The sequence below is a fragment of the Phascolarctos cinereus genome, unplaced genomic scaffold (genome assembly GCF_003287225.1).
Source record: "Phascolarctos cinereus isolate Bilbo 61053 unplaced genomic scaffold, phaCin_HiC Scaffold_3;HRSCAF=262, whole genome shotgun sequence".
In the NCBI taxonomy this organism is placed as follows: domain Eukaryota; kingdom Metazoa; phylum Chordata; class Mammalia; order Diprotodontia; family Phascolarctidae; genus Phascolarctos; species Phascolarctos cinereus.
This window is the reverse complement of record NW_027555736.1, coordinates 93,152,224-93,172,042: the sequence shown is the minus strand read 5'-3', so window position 1 is coordinate 93,172,042 and position 19,819 is coordinate 93,152,224. Positions and strand designations below refer to the sequence as shown.

The 19,819-nt window shown below is 36.0% G+C and overlaps 1 protein-coding gene across 1 annotated transcript; it reads left to right on the top strand.

The window, feature by feature from the left end:
• Positions 1-498: 498 nt before the first annotated feature.
• Positions 499-18,076, top strand: LOC110209541 (pancreatic triacylglycerol lipase-like). The gene is made up of 12 exons (XM_020988157.1): positions 499-556; positions 3,243-3,397; positions 4,056-4,181; positions 7,686-7,820; positions 9,048-9,159; positions 10,439-10,558; positions 10,656-10,775; positions 11,540-11,658; positions 13,608-13,737; positions 15,360-15,468; positions 16,021-16,185; positions 18,013-18,076. The coding sequence occupies exons 1-12, from the start codon at positions 511-513 to the stop codon at positions 18,074-18,076; spliced, it is 1,401 nt and encodes a 466-aa protein (XP_020843816.1). The 5' UTR covers positions 499-510.
• Positions 18,077-19,819: the final 1,743 nt, after the last annotated feature.

Here is a 19,819-nt window from a genome sequence, read left to right as displayed (position 1 = left end):
CACCATCTGCTGCCTAGCTATCTCTCCAGCCTTATTTTATATCACTCCCCTCCATGCAATCTATGTTTGTTGAGTGTTTTAAATGTTTGTTGAATCTGAGTAACTAGTAATCACATTAACAAAGGCTATTTTATACCTACCTATATTCTTTCCCTGCCTACAATTATAATGGAAAATTTATGCACTATCTGGTTTTATCTGTGATTAAAATTACAAATACACACTTGGCAGCCTCTCTCTCTGTTTTTTTCTTTATTCCTTTCCCATGGCAATACCAGCAGAAGATAAGACTTTGTTATAAAAGGACATTTATAGGCTATTTGGAGTGGTGCATGGAGCTTGCCTGAACTTTTATGGTGAGTGAGGGAAATCTTTCCACTGCTGTTTTATTATGTACATTATTCAAAATAATATTTGAATATTTGAAAAAAAAATCAAGTGAGCATGAATCACCACAGTCTTTGTTGTGTTTCTCTACCAAGACTCAACTATATATTTGGCTCTATTTAGATGCTGCTAATTTGGACAATTTCTCTGCTATTGGACACAGTGGCAGGTAGGAAATCATATCTGTGTCAGTGTTGGACATGTAAGTCTCTTGTGTATATCAGTCTGTGAAATGGTTCAGAATTATTTCCTATATAGAAACTGTCTGGTGTAATGAATAGAAAGCAAGTCAATGTGTTTGGAGAGCCTGGATTCATATCTCACCCCTGGTATATACTGGCAGCATTGATTGTGGGCAAGTAACTTAACCTCTCTGTGCTCTAGGTAGCTGGCAAAGACTAAGTTGCAGAGCAGGGGTTCATCTGCATTGTTGAAGGAATTCCCCACAATAATGTCTCTACATGCATGGAATCACAGGATGGCCACAAATATCTATCTTATGCTATAGTGTTGTATCTTTAAATTTGGGTAACTTTGCCAACACTGAATATTTTTTCTTCGGGGGGGCCCACTGACATTGTAATGTTTGAGCCCAGAATTACTCTAACCTAAACTGCTTTTGTTCATGGGCTAAGCCTGCATCTCTTCCATCTTGAATGCCTCTTGAGCCAAAGTTTTGGTTGGGTAAAAGGAGCAAAGTCTTTTGGGTCTTGGATACAATTTAAGCTCTCAGGTGAATGTTCAACACTGATTAGAGCTGGGAGCATCTCTGCCACTCACATGACTAGAAGAACATGTTGGTTCACACTTGTACAGTGCTTTGCTCTTCAGCATAATTCAACAGGAATGTGCTGAATGCCAACTATGTACAAAGCACTGTATGTAAAGAAAAAAAAGAGAAAACACAGTTCATTCCCCTAAGGAATTAGAATAGAAGGAGAAGATGAGGCATGTCCACAAATAGCTTTACTCCAAGGTAGAATATACTAAGGGGAAAAGAGAGATCATAGCAAAGTGATATGAGAAATTTGAATATAGGGAAATGACTTTCAGCTGGCAGAATGAGGGAAGACTTTGTCAGGAAATAGCACCTGAATTGGTGCTTGAAGGAAAGGAAGTGGAGGGAAAGGGAAAGCATAAGCAAAGGATAATTAGATCTAGAGCTGGAAGGGACTTCATAGGCCATCGAGCCCAATTCCCTCATTTTACAGTTTCCTAAATGATGCCCAGGGAACTTAAATTACTTTGCAAGGTCACACAGCTCAGACTAAGGGTCTGAGTCTTTCTGACTCCAAGTCCATTCTTCTATTCACTATAATCATGACTATATATGAAGCAGACAGGATGACACTGAGGGATGCTTAATAGTCTAGGTTGACTAAGAGCATATGAAGGGGACTGAATTAGAATTAGATAAGTCTATGAAGGATGAAATCATAGTGTAGAGAATTTTAAAAGTAAAGAAAATGACCTTACACTCTATCCATTAGACAGTGGGTAGTCACTGATGGTGTTGGATAAGAGTTATATTTTAAAGGTTACATTACCAAGATTACAACAGAGAGAATAAAGAGACTGGAGGCAGAAAGACCCATTAAAAGGTATTGCTATTGTCCCACTGAGAAGTGATGAAGGCTTTAAGAGAGGGAGGTTGTAGTGGTAGTAGAAGTGAAAGGTAGGATGTGAGAGATGCTATAAAGGTTAAGTAAATAGGACTTGGTAACTGATTAGATGTAGAGGATGAAGGAGAGAAAATACATAATGACTTTGGGTTTTCCAGATTCAGAGAGTGGGAACGTGATGCTGCCATTAACAGAAACTGGCAAGCTAAAAGAGGGACAGTTTTTGGGGTGGAAGGAGTGCAGTTGGAATCATGCTGAATTTAAGGGACTGATCTGACAGGTGCTGTAGGCAGCTAGAAATAAATGTTCTTTCACTGAATCCCCCAAAACCCATTATGTATAATTATCATCCCTATTTTGCAGTAAGAAAACTGAGGTTCAGAGTTGCTGTGACTTGTCCAGAGTCATACAGCTAGTAAAAAAAAATACAAATCACATTTATATGTTACTTTATGTTTTTTAAAGCAAATTGTCAGGATTGGAATTTAAACCTACTCAAATTATAAGAACAAAATTTATCCTACTGCACCATTCTCTATTTAATTAAGGTGTCTTTTTGTTGAGGCTGGGTCTCCCTATGTCTCCTAGTTGGAAGGACAAGGGCTACTCACTGGCCTCATCTAGTTACCACTGGTCAACATAGAAACTTTGATTTATTCTGTTTCTGACTTGGGTCATTTCACTCCCCCTCTAGGCAACCTGGTAGGCCCCTGCTCCAAAGAACTTGACATATTGAGGCTAGTTAGTCCCACTGCAGCTTAGAAATTCTGAGCTCAGAACCTTCAAGTTCAGCCTCCCCCACAGATGGGACTACAGTGTGGGCCACCACATCCAGCACTAAGGTGTCTTGCAATACTTAGTACAGTATGTGTCACATAGTAGGTGCTTAACATGTGTTTTTGTTGATTGACTGGCTAAAATGTGCTTTTCCTGGAATGTATTGCATTTGAACCAGCACAGAAATGGTGGGAACCAAAAAAATGGATTTGATGGGAGATCTTACCAGGGCAATGAGAGGCATGAGGCACCTTAGTATTTTAAATACTGTGGCTTTAGTGCTTAGGAAAGAAGAACTTGGATGTCCCTTGTAACCATTTAATGATTTTGAGAAGAGGGAAGTAAAAGCTGAAACATTATTTTAACAAGTCCTCCTTCTATGTAGCTGAGACCTCATCAAAACTGTCTTCTAGGTCAATTTACTACTGAGATGTTCCTTTTTTGGGGTGATTACAGGAGATGAAGTTTGCTATGCAAGAGTTGGATGCTTTACAGATGAGAAACCATGGGCTGGCACTCTACAAAGACCCTTTAAAGTGCTCCCCTGGTCTCCACAAGACATCAACACACGTTTTCTTCTGTATACCAGTGAAAGCCCAAACAAATATCAAGTAAGTCTTCCTATTACTTTAAGATTTGTGACTTGTGCTTATTATGTAGAGGAAATAATAGGCTGTCTATATTTCCTAGTTACTCACTAAAAGTATACCAGAGAAGAAAGTTGGAATCTTTGGGGAGTTTTTAAAAAACAGTAAGATCCAATTTTATTTCAATGTGAATTTTCCCAGGAGTCACTTGTTTGTCTTATGACAAGTCTAGTCAAGTCAACAAGTATTTATTAGGCACCTACTATGTGCCAGGCTCTTTGCTAAGTGCCAAAGACACAGAAGAAGAAAAAAAAACAGTCTGTGCTCTCAAAGAGTTGAAAGTCTAATGGGGAAGACCACACTCAAACAACTATGTAAACAAGGTGAAGATCTATATTTCACATTTAAACTATCAATAATTGCCTTAGATATAATAGATAAGGATCAACTCCTCCTTCTAGGTCATATTTTTGCACCTTTAACCTGCTCTCACTATCATTATTAGAGCATATGTTTCACACTGTATTTCCCATGTGATGGCTGAGTCATGCAATATTTACCAATTAGGCAGTGATTTGCCATAGTGTCAGTGTAGCTATAAAGAAGACGTCTTTCCCCTCATGTCAAAAGCATCATATGTCAGAAAATAGGTTGATGAGCAATTTTTCTCTTCTTAACACAGGAAATTCTTCCAGACAATGTGGTATCTGTCAAAAGTTCTAATTTCAACAAGAACAGAAAAACTCGATTTGTTGTTCATGGCTTCATAGACAAAGGTGAAGAAGACTGGTTGAGAAGCATATGCAAGGTGAGATAACAGCAGTTGTAATTCCCACCCTCCCATTCTCTTATACTAATCTTTACAGAGCCCCTTCAACCCAACAACACTGTGAGGAGAATAGAACAAGTTTTATTGTCCTCTTTCTGTACATATGAGAAGTGAGCAGTCAAATGTTATCCCTTATGCTCACACTCCAAAAAAAAAACAAACAGTGAAGTGTAGTAGAAAGTGCATGGGACCTAGAATCAAAGGAAGTGGGTTCAAATCCTGCCTCTAATGCTTCCTACTTGAGATCCTATGACCAGATTGTAAGGGAAGTAACCAGCAAGATCTTTTGATTCCCTGACCAACGTTCTTTCTACCTTACCAGTTTGCCCTTGATTATACCCTTATCTTGCCACTGAAGATACTCTCTTAGTCTTTTTTCAGGGTTTTCTCATTAGTCTTGAATTCCCAAATGAAACATTTAACTTGGTATAGGACAAAAATATTCCATCAGCCTTGATTTCTGCTCATTGACTTCTCACTGAAAACAAAAGATATACACCTCTTCCATGCATTTGATCTTTACTTCTGATTTCAATATTTGAAACACAGAAATGATTGTTTCCCTCTGATCATAAAAATTATTTAAAAAAAAGGAATTAAGAGATTTTGCCTTTTAATGAAATACAGTCAGTTTCCAGTAGTCCAAGGATCTAAAAAAATATAGTGTTATGGTCACATGCATTAATTAACTCATTCATTCAGAAAGTATAAACTGATAGCCTACTGTGTGCTGAGAAGATCATTGACTTCTCCAAAAATCCCAGACCAAATCAGTTACAGCTTATGCCCATTTCTAGAGTTTTAGCCTAATGGCTAATCCCTTCATTTAAATTCATTTTCATGGATTACTGATTAGACATTTATTAATTATGGAATATATGTAGGTCCATCATGATGGCTCCTGGCCACTTGCTATAATTTAATTAATTGAAGGGCAATACAAAATAATCATGTAGATGATGTCAACTGTCCTATTGCAATCTACTCATTTCACACTTTTACACATGATGAACTCTACTGATTTTCTAAAGTAAATGAAAACTGGAGAGAAAAAATCTAGATAACAATGAAGGAAAGCCACTATAAAATCATTTTTCCTACAAGTAGGGATACAAGCTACAAAGGAACATTTGTTGGTACCCTCAATTTGTTCTAATATCATAGAACAACATTTCCTATAACATGGTAGGAATTATGCATGGAAAGAGCACTGATTCGGAATTCTAATCCTGGATTTAGCATTTATTAGCTGTGTGTCCTTTTCCAAGTCATCTGCCAATTCTAGGCCTAACTTTCTTCACTGTTATGAGAGAGAGCATGGAGGATAAGCAATGGATGTGTAGTTAGTGTTTTAGGGTTTAAATTCCAGCTCTGCTCTTTACTAAGAGTGTGCTCTTGGAGAGTTTTTGTTTCTCCAGACTTCGGTTTCCTCTTTTTTTTCCTTCTTTTCTTTTTTTCTTTTTTAGCTAGGCAATGGGGTAAGTGACTTGCCCAGGGTCACACAGCTAGTTAAGTGTTATGTGTCTGAGGACAGATTTGAACTGAGGTCCTCCTGAATTCAGGGCCGATGCTCTGTCCACAGCGCCACCTAGCTGCCCTGTCAGACTTCGGTTTCCTAATCAATAAAATCAAGGGACTAGAGTAGATAACTACAGATGCCCCTGATTCTATTCTAAGGTGTTTGACTAGATAATCTCAGTTTGAGAGATCTGGGTGGTGCAGTGGATAGTGCTTTGACTTTAGATTCAGGATGATCTGAGTGCAAATTCTACCTTAGATCGATACTAGCTGAGTGACCCTAGACAAGTCAACTAACTTCTCTTAGCCTTGATTTCTTCATGTATAAAATGGGGATGACAAAATAAAATTAACATATGTAAAGTGCTTTTTAAATGTTAATATCATATGCGAATGTTATTCTTATGTTTCCTTTCACTGCTAATATTCCTTGTGCAATACTCTAATGATTATAATTCTCACTTTTCCTTACATTCTCAAGGAGCAGTGGCTTTTTGATTGAGGTAGCAAGGCTACTAATGAGACAAATCTTAAGTGTCTGTGTTCTAGACTTCTGAAGCGAGGCAGAGGAAGGTTGAAAGGCTGTCCAATGAATGTCTAGTGGGGGTGAGGCACCTGCAGTCTCAAGGCCATATGTGGCCCTATACATTCTTAAGTGCAGCCCTTTGACTGAATCCAAACTTCACAGAACAAATACATTTAATTAAAGGATCTGTTCAGTAAAACTTGGACTCAGTCATAAGCTGCATCCAAGGACCCAAAATGCCACATGTGGCCTCAAGCCCGCAGGATCCCCACGCATGGGCCTCCTCAAGGGTTCTTCTCTAGGTGTTCTCTGATTTGTTGCTTGAGTGAGCAGGGCCTCACGCCTCTACTAGTGGGACATGACTGTCAGGAGCTAAGAGATCTTTTATTTTCTCTTCCTCAATGCCTCCCTCTTCAAGCATTTAGCAAACTTCAATTCAACAAGCATTTACATTGATTGCCTGGGTTCTCAGAAAACATAACTTCCTGTGAAGAAGCCAAGATGGGAGAGGAGGAGTAACCAACAGAGACATAACTAGACAAATGTGACAAATTTATTTGGGTGTGTGAGGGCCATGGTGGCACAGGAAAACCATTACTCCTCATGTGGGCAACCTGTCTGCCATCCCCAAACGATCCTAGCACTTGTACATACCAGGTTTGGGACTTGGGGGAGAGAGGAAGCTGGTCTCCAGGAAAGGTGACTGTAACTACAGGACTGTAGCCAAAGGGGATTGCATCCCATAATCCACTTCACATCCTACTTCAGATATCAGCTCCCTGGAGCAGGGCCTCATTTGCCCCATTTCCCCCATGCTAGTTTTAGCTGTATAGGAAGGTACACATGCCTAGAAGGGCCCAAGGTTTGATCTATATATCTGCAGGATATTATTTTTATGGGAAATACCATTTTAATGATATAGCTATAAAGATAATTATATGGGTTAGTCAAGAAATCCCTTTAGTTTCTTTAAAAACAGTATTTTAAAACAAACTTTTCCAATTATCCATTATACTCATCTGTAAAGGGCCTAGTAGGAGAAAAGTTTGTACAAAGACAAATCCCGGATATTGCTTAATAATAGCAATGCGTTGTATATCATATTTCCTATAGTTTTCTATGATACACATTTTGCCAACATGCTACAACGGAACCCCTCAGTAGAGTGTTTGATGCCCTTTAGATACCAGTTTTCAGCAATGTCAGATTAATAGTTGGGAATGTTAAATGTCAAAGAGTAGTAATCCAATATTTCACTATCCTGAAATGTATTTATTATTATTAATTGATGTATTTCTTCATAGTTCTTAAGATCTTTAATAGACCATATAGAAAATGGAGTTCATTAAGCTTATTAGTGATAAGTAAAATAATTTTTAAAATATGGGTGTTCTAACACTCTCTTGATGATTAGACTATTTCTGTTGTATTTCTTCTAGAATTTGTTTCAAGTAGAAGAGGCAAACTGCATCTGTGTGGACTGGAAAAAGGGTTCACGGACTTTATATACCCAAGCCTCACAAAATGTTCGAGTGGTAGGGGCTGAAATGGCCTATTTTGTGGATTATCTCAAGGTAACTAGGTGTTTTCATGTTATCTCATACTCTCTATTCATTGTCCTCTGAATACTGTGTTCATACAATCGCTAGAAGTCATCGTCCACCTTTCTATAAAGAGCTTTTAGGTTTTTTTTGGTTGACCAGAAGGGAACAGTAGTATGTCTGCAAAGAATGATGAAGGTAGCTCAGTAGACATAGTGCTACATCTTGTGTTAGGAAGATCGAATTCAAATCTGTCCTCAGATACATACTGGCTGTGTGACCCTGGGAAAGTCACTTAACTGCTCTCTGACACAGTTTCCTAGCCTGCAAAATGTGAGTAATAATGGCATCTACTTCCTAGGTTGCTGTGCAGACAAAATGAGACAGTATTTGTTAAGAGCTTTGCAAACTTTAAAGCACTATATGAATGCTGTTATTAGTGTTATTTTGAACACAGACTTTTTTTTCCATTTTGACTAAATTCCATGCTCAATTCAATTTTATGAAAAAAAATTAGGCAATTAGATTGATTTGGCCCACCCCCTAATCTACTACAAGTGATTTTCACTTAGTTGGTTGACTGAATTTTGCTAGTTTCTAATATTACACTGCCTAGATAGTTGTCAAGGGTCAAGTTATTTGTGCATGTGTTAATATCAGCTTTTGAGAAATGTTGGGAAGCAGTGAGGCGCAGTAGAAGAACTCTTGATTCAGGGTCTGAGAATGTGGGTTCAAATGCCAGCTCTACTACCTAATTACCTTCTGTGAGCTTTGGCTAATCAATCTCCTGGGTTTCCATTTCTTAATATGGAAAAGGCTGAACTGGATGACTTCCAAGGGCCCTTTCACCACTGAATCTATGATACTATGATCAATATACCTTATCACCAAAAGACACAAGAAATATCTTAAGCTCAAACTGTAGATGGCTGGGTAATTTCTTCATTATCACTTCTTATTCCAAATCTTTGCTTTGGGAAGCTTCTAACAATTCTACATGGTAGATTTAGTATCAGATTTTCCCCTTCTCAAAAACAAGACCAAAGAATCATAAAGACATGTTACTTAAGACAAGAAGTACAGAATAAAAGTCATAAATCATTAATACTTTGTTATTTGCCCTCCCTGAAAAGTTAGAAATATCATTTCTCTGTTGAAGGGAAGTGAGAAGTCACTCTCAATAAAGACTGTCAAGGAGTTTGGCATGAACATGTCACTAATACCAACCTAGCCTTTTCTGAAGGCGTTTTCTCTCATCAGACTGAGCTTGGATACTCTCCTTCCAATGTCCACATCATTGGTCACAGTCTGGGATCCCACATTGGTGGAGAGGCTGGGAGAAGGTCAAATGGTCTCATTGGACGAATCACAGGTAGGATTAAAATGGTGAAATCTGCAACATTGTGCTAATATTATCATAATATAATTGAGACATGAGGATGAACATGATGGGAACTTGGTGGTCTTTTAAATGTCATGTAAAATATTAGAATGCTTGTTCATTTTGCCTGCTATGAGCAACATGTAGTGAATATGTATATAAAATTTTGTATTTTGTGGAAGAGAGACTGGATCTCATGATATTTCCTGCCCTGGGATAATTTGGTTATTTTACCTCACAAAGATAATCTTATCCTTGACATGAGATGAAATTTGGGGGGAACATTGACTAAAAAGTTATTTTAGACTTTTCTCACTTCCTTTCTTTTCATCTCTGACATCATGGCTCTGTTAAACTAACCAGCAAAACTTACAGATTCTTTGAAGAATCTTTATTCTGCATTTTTATTTTAACAGCCAAGTAGGGGTATTTAGAAAAAAAAATTACCTGGCATTTTCAGAGGGTTTAGATCAAAGTAAGAAATTCTTCACAAAATTTTAACTTCTCTTGGTAGGCTAAAAGTAACCCATCCTTCTATTTCCCTCAAGCTTAATATTCCCATAGTGTGATTCAATGATTGAGGGTTCTCAAACTGGTTATCCCTGCCTTCTATGAATTGAAACCTAGTGGTAATATCTGTGACACTCAGAAAAGTCCTTTTTTATAACTTAGATGGCAATAAAAGCGACAATGATATTCTAAAAATAATAAGAAATTCAAACAATCTTTCCCCACAATTATCCATATACATACACAAGTAAGATCTTGGGGCAACTCACTTAACCTTCTTGGCCTCAGTATCCTCATCTTCAGAAAGGAGATAATAATTACTCAAATTATGTATCTTAAAGGAATTTTGTGAGGGAAATGTATTATATACACTCAAGCACTACTTAATTGTGAAGTATTATGTTATTATTATCATCATATAACATACAAATTAAAGTGAATATTTCTACAGACCTTTTCTATAACAGTTCTTGGGGGTAAGGACTAGAACTGTGATTTCATTGATATGGTGAATTCTTGGACGTGGAGTGACCAATTCAGGTCAGTACTTTATAGTCTTAGAGAATTACCTGAAACATAGAAAGGTTAAGTTACTTGCCCAGGGTGACCCATCTATTGTGTCAGATTGCACATCAAAAGGAGGAATAGAGCCCATGTCTTTTTATTTGGCAATTACACCATGTCATAGCCACCACTTGACAATGGCTTATGTTATATAAGTTAAAAGAATATAACAAAAATGTAACAATATTTCTTCCAGGATTAGACCCTGCTGAACCTTGCTTTGAAGGGACCCCTGAAGAAGTTCGATTGGATCCCAGTGATGCTTTGTTTGTTGATGTCATTCACACAGATGCTGCTCCTATCATCCCTAACCTGGGTAAGCCTTTCTCCTCAACTCTTGCAACTATGACCAGCCATAATTAAGTTTTGGCAATGCCTTCAAATCCACTTAACACTTGTTTCAAATGTCTTAGGTTTTGGAATGAGTCAGCTTGTGGGACACCTTGATTTCTTTCCAAATGGAGGAGAGGAAATGCCTGGATGTCAGAAGAATATCCTTTCTGAGATTGTAGATATAAATGGAATCTGGGAGGGTAAATCCAGTCAGCATATAACAAAAGTTCTTAGCAAAATGCATATTACCATCTTGCCAAACCTGTCAAGGTGTCTTGCAAACTCCTTGCCTTATTATTCTATGAACCTATGGATTTTAAAGTCTGTTCCATAGTACTCTACTGTTGTATGAGACCTCCCTTCTAGAGTGGAGATAGGTAGTTATGACAGGAAATGGATTTGTGAAAGATTCTCATTCGGTCAGTCTAGCTTGTCCTTTAATAAGTTATAGAACTCAAACATATCCATTATGCCTCAAAATAAATTCCCCCCACTCATGTACATTTGGCCCCATTGTGTAACCATTAACTCCTTTTTAAAGCCAGAGTGGTCTAGTGGTTAGAGAGCTAATCTCAGAGAAGGGAGACCTTGGGTGAATCCTGCCTCTGACAAGTACTGTTTATTTGATGCTAGGCAAGTCACTGACCCTCTTGGTAGCCCAGTTTTCTCTCTAAGTTGAAGAGAATATGCCAATCACCACTGGTAGAGAAGCTGCCTTCCCAGGAGCTCTGTATATTGCTGAAATGATAAGTGTGATCTGACAGTGTGATCTGATAGTCCTAGTGATAGCTGAATGTATCAAAATTATAAATTACAGTTTTTAAAAAGAATGATATGTCCTTAAACTTTGACCATGGTCTATGAAATCTATGACTTATTTAAATGTCATAAATTTCCAATTTTAATGTTGGATTCAAATAAATAACACAGTGTCCCTTCTGTATGATCCCATCTACTTTCACAGGAACTCGTAATTTTGCAGCATGTAATCACCTGCGAAGTTACAAGTATTATGCAGATAGCATCCTCAACCCAGATGGCTTTTCTGGATACCCCTGTGCTTCTTACAAAGATTTTGAGGCAGTAAGTTATTGTAGCCACGCGAATCAGCATTGCATATAGCATACAGAAGTTGGGTTCCAAGTCCATAAAAGTTGGGTTCTCTTCCTACCCCTTGCACTGTCTTGATCTTGGTCAGGTAGCTTAACTTCCCAGTGCTCTGGAAAGGTGATGAACTGCTTGGATAGAGGAAATTTCCTTACCATAAACTTTCTTATGATTGAAATCACATGTTAAGAACAAGAAAAAAGGTATTTCTCTACACAGAGTAACAGACTTGGAAGGAACAAGAACCATTAGAGGCCATTTGATGAAAACTATACTTGAAAGAAATCTTTATTACAACATGCCTGATAAGTGACCATCCAGGGGATATTAAAGTCCTCCATCAAGGGGGACTCATCACCAGCCCTTTGAACTAATGGAAATTTGAATTGTTAATAAGTTTTTTTACTGTCATGTAGCCCCTTTACTACCCATAATTTCTGGTTCTGTCTACTGGGACTTAATAAGAAATTTTTAATCCCTTTCATTTAACAGTTTGAGATAGCTATTAAGTGGCTCCTGTTTCCACTTTTCTCCAAAATAAATGCCTTCAATTCCTTCAATCCTTGAGACCAAGTAGATGGAGTATACCCAAATCTGTCATCCCCCAAATCTCTGTAGAATAGATAAGAACATAGTGATATACTGTAAAGAGTACTGAACCAGAAATTAGATGACCTGAGTTCTAGTCCTATACTGACACTATGTGACCTACAGCATTGTCTCTAGGGCTCCAATTCATTTATCTGGAAAATGAGGAAAGTGGGCCAGATTTCTCTAAGTCCCTTCCAGCTCTAGCATTTATCAATTTCTAGTATCATCTTCCATATATGCTACATATTGAATCAATATTGCTACATGATTCTACCTAAAATCACATAATCTCACACAATGATATTAGCATTTTTCAGGGGAAATACTGAAATTTTCACTTTTGTTTAAATTATGCTAGTGATTGCCTCATCCTTCCATTCCTTTATAGGCACTGGTTAAGTATTTGTTTCATTAAGTTCATTTTAGAAACTTTCTTTGGAAGCTAATGTCTATCTGCTTTGAAAAATGTAATTAAATTCAGAAAGTTTATCAAAACTATGGATTATGTAAATATCCTAGTAACAGATTGGATTTTTCAATTTTGTCCAGTATTGTAGCATAGTACACACCGAGCTTTAGATTCCTTATAAAGGAAAAAAAAGGTTTGCTCAGGTATCTAGTACAGCATTACTGTGTTGTGATCTTGGACACAAATATTGATAAGATTCACCCAATTACTTTTAAAAGCAGCTTTTCTTTAGTTCTTACAAGTGTTCATTCTAAAAATGACCAATGTTGAATGTCATTTAACAAGGAAAAACAACTTGAGTTCTAGTTGGTAGTTATGACACAGTAGACACTGCACTGGAATTGGTGTTAGAAACACCCAAGTTTCAATTCTGCCTCAGAAAGATACAAGTGATGGGACCCTAGGCCAATTTAATCGCTCTTGGCTTCAGTTTCTTCATCTGTAAAATGGAGATAATAATCACACCTATCTTATGGGTTTTGTTGTAAGGACCAAAGGAAATGGCACGTCCATAGTGCTTGGCAATCTTTATGTGCTATATAAATGCCATCTATGATCATTGGGTGCGGGAAGCGAAGGTCATAATTCCATATTCTGTTGTTAGGTTATGCTAACACCCATTAGTACACATTTGTTGAAAATTGCCTTCATCATTCACTTTAACCTACCAGTTCAAGAAACATTTATTAGATTTTGCAGACTTGGTCTGGAGGATAGGATAACTCCTCCTTATATTTTTTTCAACTGTTATGAAGGTACCAGAATTGTATTTGCTTTTTAGGTAATTGAATGGATGAGGTGAGTGTAGGGAGGAAAAACTGGAAAGATAACATGTACTCATTAACCATTTATTTATTTTCATCAGAATAAGTGCTTCCCTTGTCCATCTGGAGGGTGTCCACAGATGGGCCACTATGCTGACAGATTTGCTGGTAAAACGACCTCAGTGGGACAGGTCTTTTATCTCAACACTGGGGATGCTAGTAATTTTGCCCGTAAGTTTTGAAAGCTCTGTGAAATTGTTATTGCTTGTTGGAAAGACTTCCTCCAGTACATACAGAAAAAGAAAATGAGTTATCATATTTAGGAGATGACTGCTGCATACTGATGGCCAGTTTAGAGGAGGTAGTATATTTTTCCTGGCCTGAGAAATCTGGATGACTGCACAGCATGTTGGATATAGTAATGGACCTCTGTTTTCCAACTATTCTTGAAACAGCTTTCCAAATATCCAGAGGTTTCATAAAATATATTTCCTAGATTCTATAGGTGCGATATTGGAATATGCCTCAGGGTCCTTAAACACACACTCATGTTTTCTTTTGTGAATGTTAAAAAAACAACAGTTTGGACAGTCAGGTTTTTTTTATGCTGCTTACCCAATAAATGTTGAAAGATCAACTCTATAAGGTGAAATAGTAGCTTGTTCATAGCCGAAAGTATATAAAGAATCTGGCAATAGCTTTATATAGTAGAATGTGACATCATTTTTATGTGCTCTGGCTAAAAATGAAAAAAGAGAGGAGCGGATATAGAACCAAGAGGATAAAATTGTGGAAGACACCTTCACTTCACAATTTTGCCCTCACATTGACCCAGCAGGATTATAGTGTTGTGTAGATGATCCATGTTGAGATAGTGTGGCAGAGTGAGGAACTCAAAATTAGAAGACCTGGGTTCAATCCCACTTTTAATTCCTCTTAGCTCTATGATTCTGGATAAATCTCTTAATCTCTCTGACTTGGTTTCCTCATATGGTAAATGAGAGTGTTAGACTACATGGCTTCTAAAGTCCCTTCCAGCTCTGAATTTATGACATTAAAATAATACTATATACTTGGAAGATTACTGGGCTTAAAGTCACAATATAAAGCAAGGTTGAATTCCAGGCTCTGCTCGATGCTCATATCAATATGCGACTTTTGTCAAATAACTCATACTTTCAAAGCCTTGGCTTTCTCATCTAAAATATGGGGATCAAAACACCCTTTCACAAAGTTTTTTTGTGAGAAAAGCATTTCATAAGTTGTCAACCATCATGACAATGTTCTCTAAGTTGATGAAGTAACCATAAACAAAATAACTTTTTTTTGATATAAAATTTACAAATTTGGAAAAATTTCAGCTTTAGTCAGAGGAAAAATTAATTTAATGAAAAATATCAATCATAGACTATTTAAAAAGAAATGCTGTTTTAAGGAAGCAGAAATCTCAAGTCAGTCATAAATATGTGGCAATAAAATATAAGAAACAGGAGAGTGATAAAAAATATTGGGCAAAGTGTCAACAGACCTCAAGTCTTACGCTAGTTTTGTCACTAATTAACTGTGTGACTTTGTGCAAGACCACAGTAGATTGAATGATGAAGTTGATTGTTAATATTAGTTTGAATTCATTTTATTAGTAAGAAGTGAAAATTTGAAAAAAAAAAAGAATTACTTAAAACTTTGCATCCAATAAGAATCATTCATGGTATAATTAAATTATCATATATTTTACATTAGTGCCATCTAAATTAAGTTTTACTGAAATCTCTATTTCTTTCTATTTATATATTTATATTTGTATATTGAATACATTTATTTCTTCATATTTTTATTTCTAATTTTCTCTGTAGGTTGGAGGTATAAGATAACTGTCACATTGTCTGGAACCAAGGTTACTGGAAAAGCAATAGTTTCTTTGTTTGGAAGTAATGGAAACAGCAGGCAATATGATATTTATAAGTGAGTTCAATATTATCATATATCTTAAACATTGGAATTATTACATTATATAAATGAATTTTGCTCAAATTTTGGTTACATTTTCATTGCTATGAAAATTGACTTAGTACTGAGATATGTATTTTATGAAATTAGTCACAAGACTCCCTTTTGCATTGTGCATACTGAAATTGACTTCAGAATTTGGGTTTTAACTTTGGTGCATTTCTTTTTACTGGGCAAATCATTTATTTTTATTTCATAAAATGATTTTTTTTGGTCTTGTCACCAGGTGTTTAATTTATAAGCAGTAAATAATTATGCTGCTAACACAACAGATAGAGGAAAGAGATTTAATGAGGTCATCACTTATTAAATTATTGGAGCAAGTTGTGACCAAAATATGCTATGAGGCATGTGGAGCATAAATTATAACCCTGTTTGTGAATTTTTGCTTTTGTTTAATACATTGCTAACACAATTTAATTAGTAAAATATATATCATGTATAGATTTTGTAAGTAAAGATGTAGAGATTCCCATACTTGAATTTGTTTTCTACTTCTATTCCAAGGGGGAAACTACAACCAGGTTCTACACATACTAATGAGATTGATTCAGATTTCAATGTTGGAACACTTCAAAGAGTTAAATTTCTTTGGGACAACAATATGATCAATCCAACCCTGCCCAAAGTAGGAGCATCAACGATCACTGTAGAAACTTCAGATGGACAAATGTAAGTATTTTTATTGTGAACCAAGAGGGATATGAAGTATAAAGAAGCTTATCTATAATATGCTGACCAGAAAATCTAGTTTGAAATAGATTTCTTTCAGTAGCCTTCTCATATTACCTTTAGCTTACATGTAAAATATTTCATGAGACAATAGTTTAGGAAAATTGAAGTTTTAAAGACATGTTGGTTGATATTGTGTCATCCAATAAAAGTCCATGGAAAGGTCAGAGTTTGACCCTGAGATTCTACCTTCATGAAATTACAATTATTTAAGTAGGTCTCTACCTAATGTACTTCAAAGGAGTAGAGAATCATAGAGTTTAGAGAGAGGAACAACCTTAGAAATCACCTAATTCAAGTCTCCTTGTACAGATGAGAAACTGAGGCACAGAAAGATGAATGAACTTAGAATGTCAGGAGCTTTAGAGAATATGCAGTATTGTGCTCAAATTCGGTTTCCCAAATGGTGTTCTACAGAATCCTGATATTCAGCACACAAAGTGCATAAGGGTTCTAGGATAGTATTTTGAGGCTAGCAATATTTTCCTCTCTAAAACATTAAGTACAAAATTATGTATCAAATGCACTTATTACCTGAGGTATTTTTAATGCAAAAATAGGCTTATTTCCACTTTTTCTCAAAATATTCTTGACATCCCTTTATTCTGGAGGCATTCCATACCCCTGTGTTTCCTTGACCAGCACCTTACACTGTGCCTGCCATGTAGTAGGTACTAAATACATGCTTGATATTTTGATTGACTAATTATGGGTTCTGTCAGTATCTTTGAAGCCTATCAGCTGTGTGGCCAAACTAATGTCTCAAATGTCATATTAAATAGTTGCCAATATTTTGAAATAAACAAAAAAAAAGTCCATTCTTAGTGCTCTGGGCCTTGCAATTCTTGAAGCTCTTTGGAAGTTCCTTAGTTGGACACTCTTGAGGCCAAAACTTAAAAATCAGCTCTTATAAAACATCCAGTACCCTTTTCTCTTCTCACAACAGTGGCTTCAATTCAGCAATGCTTCTCTGTCCATATTACTTTCTTCCCAGATGGAGTACAAGGCAAATTTGCAACCTTAGCAAACCCAATTATCTATAATTATACTTTAAGATATTGTAAAAAAAAAGCATTTAGTAAATACCTACTATAATTACAACTCACAACTAAATGCTTTGAAGGATGCAAAATCCTTGCTACTAGGTAACACAGTGGATAGAAATTGGGCTTGTAGTCAAGGAGACATGAGGTCAAATCCAGCCTTATTTTACTAGCTGTGTGACCCTAGAAAAGTCATTTAAACACTATTTGTCTAAGATTCCTCACCTGTAAAATTACAGTCACCTACCTCCCAAAGTTGTTGTGAGAATCAAATGAGGTTATTGTTAAGTGCTTAGTACAGTACTCGGAACATAGTAAATGCTATGTAAATGTCAGTTAGTTAGTTGTAGTCCTAGTAGTACTTAGTGGTGGTAGTAGTAGTAGTAGTAGTAGTAGTAGTAGTAGTAGTAGTAGTAGTAGTAGCAGCAAAATGAGAGGTTAGAATAGATTTAATCCAATCAAACATTTATTAAATACCTACTATGTATAAGGCATTATCCTAGGTATAGTCACTGACCTCCACATGGATTATATACTATGTCTTTTCCATCTTTTACTGCTATGATAAAGGGGCTAACAGTGTAATAAAAGAGTTATATTATTCAAATTACTAGAGTAAAAATATAAAAGCTTATGGGCAACATAAAATGCTGTCACATAGCTCATGCATATGTATAAAGATAGTAAGATAATTATAGTTAATAGTCCATTTTTTTTTCTACAGGTACAATTTCTGTAGCAATGAAACTGTAAGAAAAGAAGTTCTGTTAACTCTCTATGCTTGCTAAAATGCATGTTAAAATGAAATGATTATTTTCTATAGTAATAAAAGGCAAATGTAAAGGTGTTCATTGTATTCATTTATCATTAATATCTACCTTATTTTCATTGCAATTTTTAGTAGTGAAACTTTTTTTAAAATTAGAGTGTTGGTCTAAAAGTATACCTGAACATTTATTGAATTTCCCAAATTATCTCCTGGAATTACACTATGATTGTGATTCTCCAAATCACCATTTATCATCATGGATTGGTGATCATTATCAATTAATTAATGCTACAATCTATTTACTTTTTTAATTACCACATCCAGACTGAATGCCAAATAGGGTTAATTCCTACACTTTCTATGTTTAGACTGTCAGAGGGAAGGGAAAATGAACATTTTTTCAGTTGTTTTTGCTAATTTCACCACCTTTTCACCTGTTCATATAACTTCTTGGAAGACATGACATTTAAAGAGATGAAAACATGATTGATATGAAACTATATAGTAGCTTGGGGAATATGATAGACAAGAATGAAAGAGATTTAGTAGAAAACGGGGAAAAAAAGGGCCAAGAAAGGTCTAGTTTGAGTTCAGTGGAAAGAAATGGAAAAAGAATACTCAGATTATCTATAGGAATGACACTGATTAGGAAGTAAGAGTTACCCTAGCAGTTTGAGGAAATGAGAACTTAATAAGGATATATTTGATGGTTATCTTAGGGGGTGAATGTCAGGGACCACCATTTTCAAATATATTGATGAGAGGTTAAATTCTCCACATATATACACATGTACAAACATATGTAGCAATGAACATACCTATAATTTGCTTCTACTACTCATTTTCACATAGAGCATTAACTTCTAGATATCAAGAGTTAAGCAATGTCCAAATAATGCCAATGCAAACAATTTTTTGACAGAATATTTCCATTTTTATCCTTTCATTAAATAATGAGTGAGTTAATTAAACAATAATTTTATTTGATGGATCACAAAGCACTTTGATCAATGCATGAAGAAAAATGTTTTGCATGACTTTATTGCACTTGGTCTGAATTATACCTGTCCTCCATATGGGCAATGTTTGCCATCTTCATCTCTGACTCCTAGTTTTCTTAGTTTCTTTTAAGACTTAACTCATAGCCTATTTCCTAAGAGGAGCTGTTCCCAGTTCCCTTCACCCCTACTTACCCCTTGTCCTCTCCTTTGAAGATGATATTTCATTTACTCTCTCTCTCTCTCTCTCTCTCTCTCTCTCTCTCTCTCTCTCTCTCTCTCTCTCTCTTTCTCTCTCTCTCTCATATATATATGTGTGTGTGTGTGTTGTGTGTGTGTGTGTGTGTGTATACAAAGCTATTTGAATGTGGTTTCCTCCATTAGAATGTGAATCTCTTTGAGGTAAGAGACCACGTTTTCACATTTCTTTGTATTCTCATCACATTAGCACAGTTTCTTCACACACATAAATATATCTATCTATATCATGTAAAAATTCAGTTCCTAAAATTGAAATGAGACAGTCCATCTGCAAATGAGAATTTATTTTCGTTCATGGGCACAAAGAAGTCCAGCCCAAATAAAAAGGACTAAAAAAAAAACTGAAGATAACAAAAAAAACCTTTTACTAAAAAATCAATTTGTTAAGATAATCTCTATTTTGAACCCTATTTGAACTCAAAGTGTTAGTGTAAGTTAAATATTTTAAGTTATTGTTAAAGTATATTTTAAAAATTAGCTCAATTAATTTTGAACTCTGTTTT

Bases quoted from the DNA above. Each gene is read 5' to 3' on its own strand.
- LOC110209541 (XM_020988157.1), top strand. From the start codon at position 511: ATGCTGCTAATTTGGACAATTTCTCTGCTATTGGACACAGTGGCAG. The intron at 9,160-10,438 runs GTAGGATTAAAA...TATTTCTTCCAG, and splicing joins TCTCATTGGACGAATCACAG to GATTAGACCCTGCTGAACCT. The intron at 13,738-15,359 runs GTAAGTTTTGAA...TTTTCTCTGTAG, and splicing joins GGATGCTAGTAATTTTGCCC to GTTGGAGGTATAAGATAACT.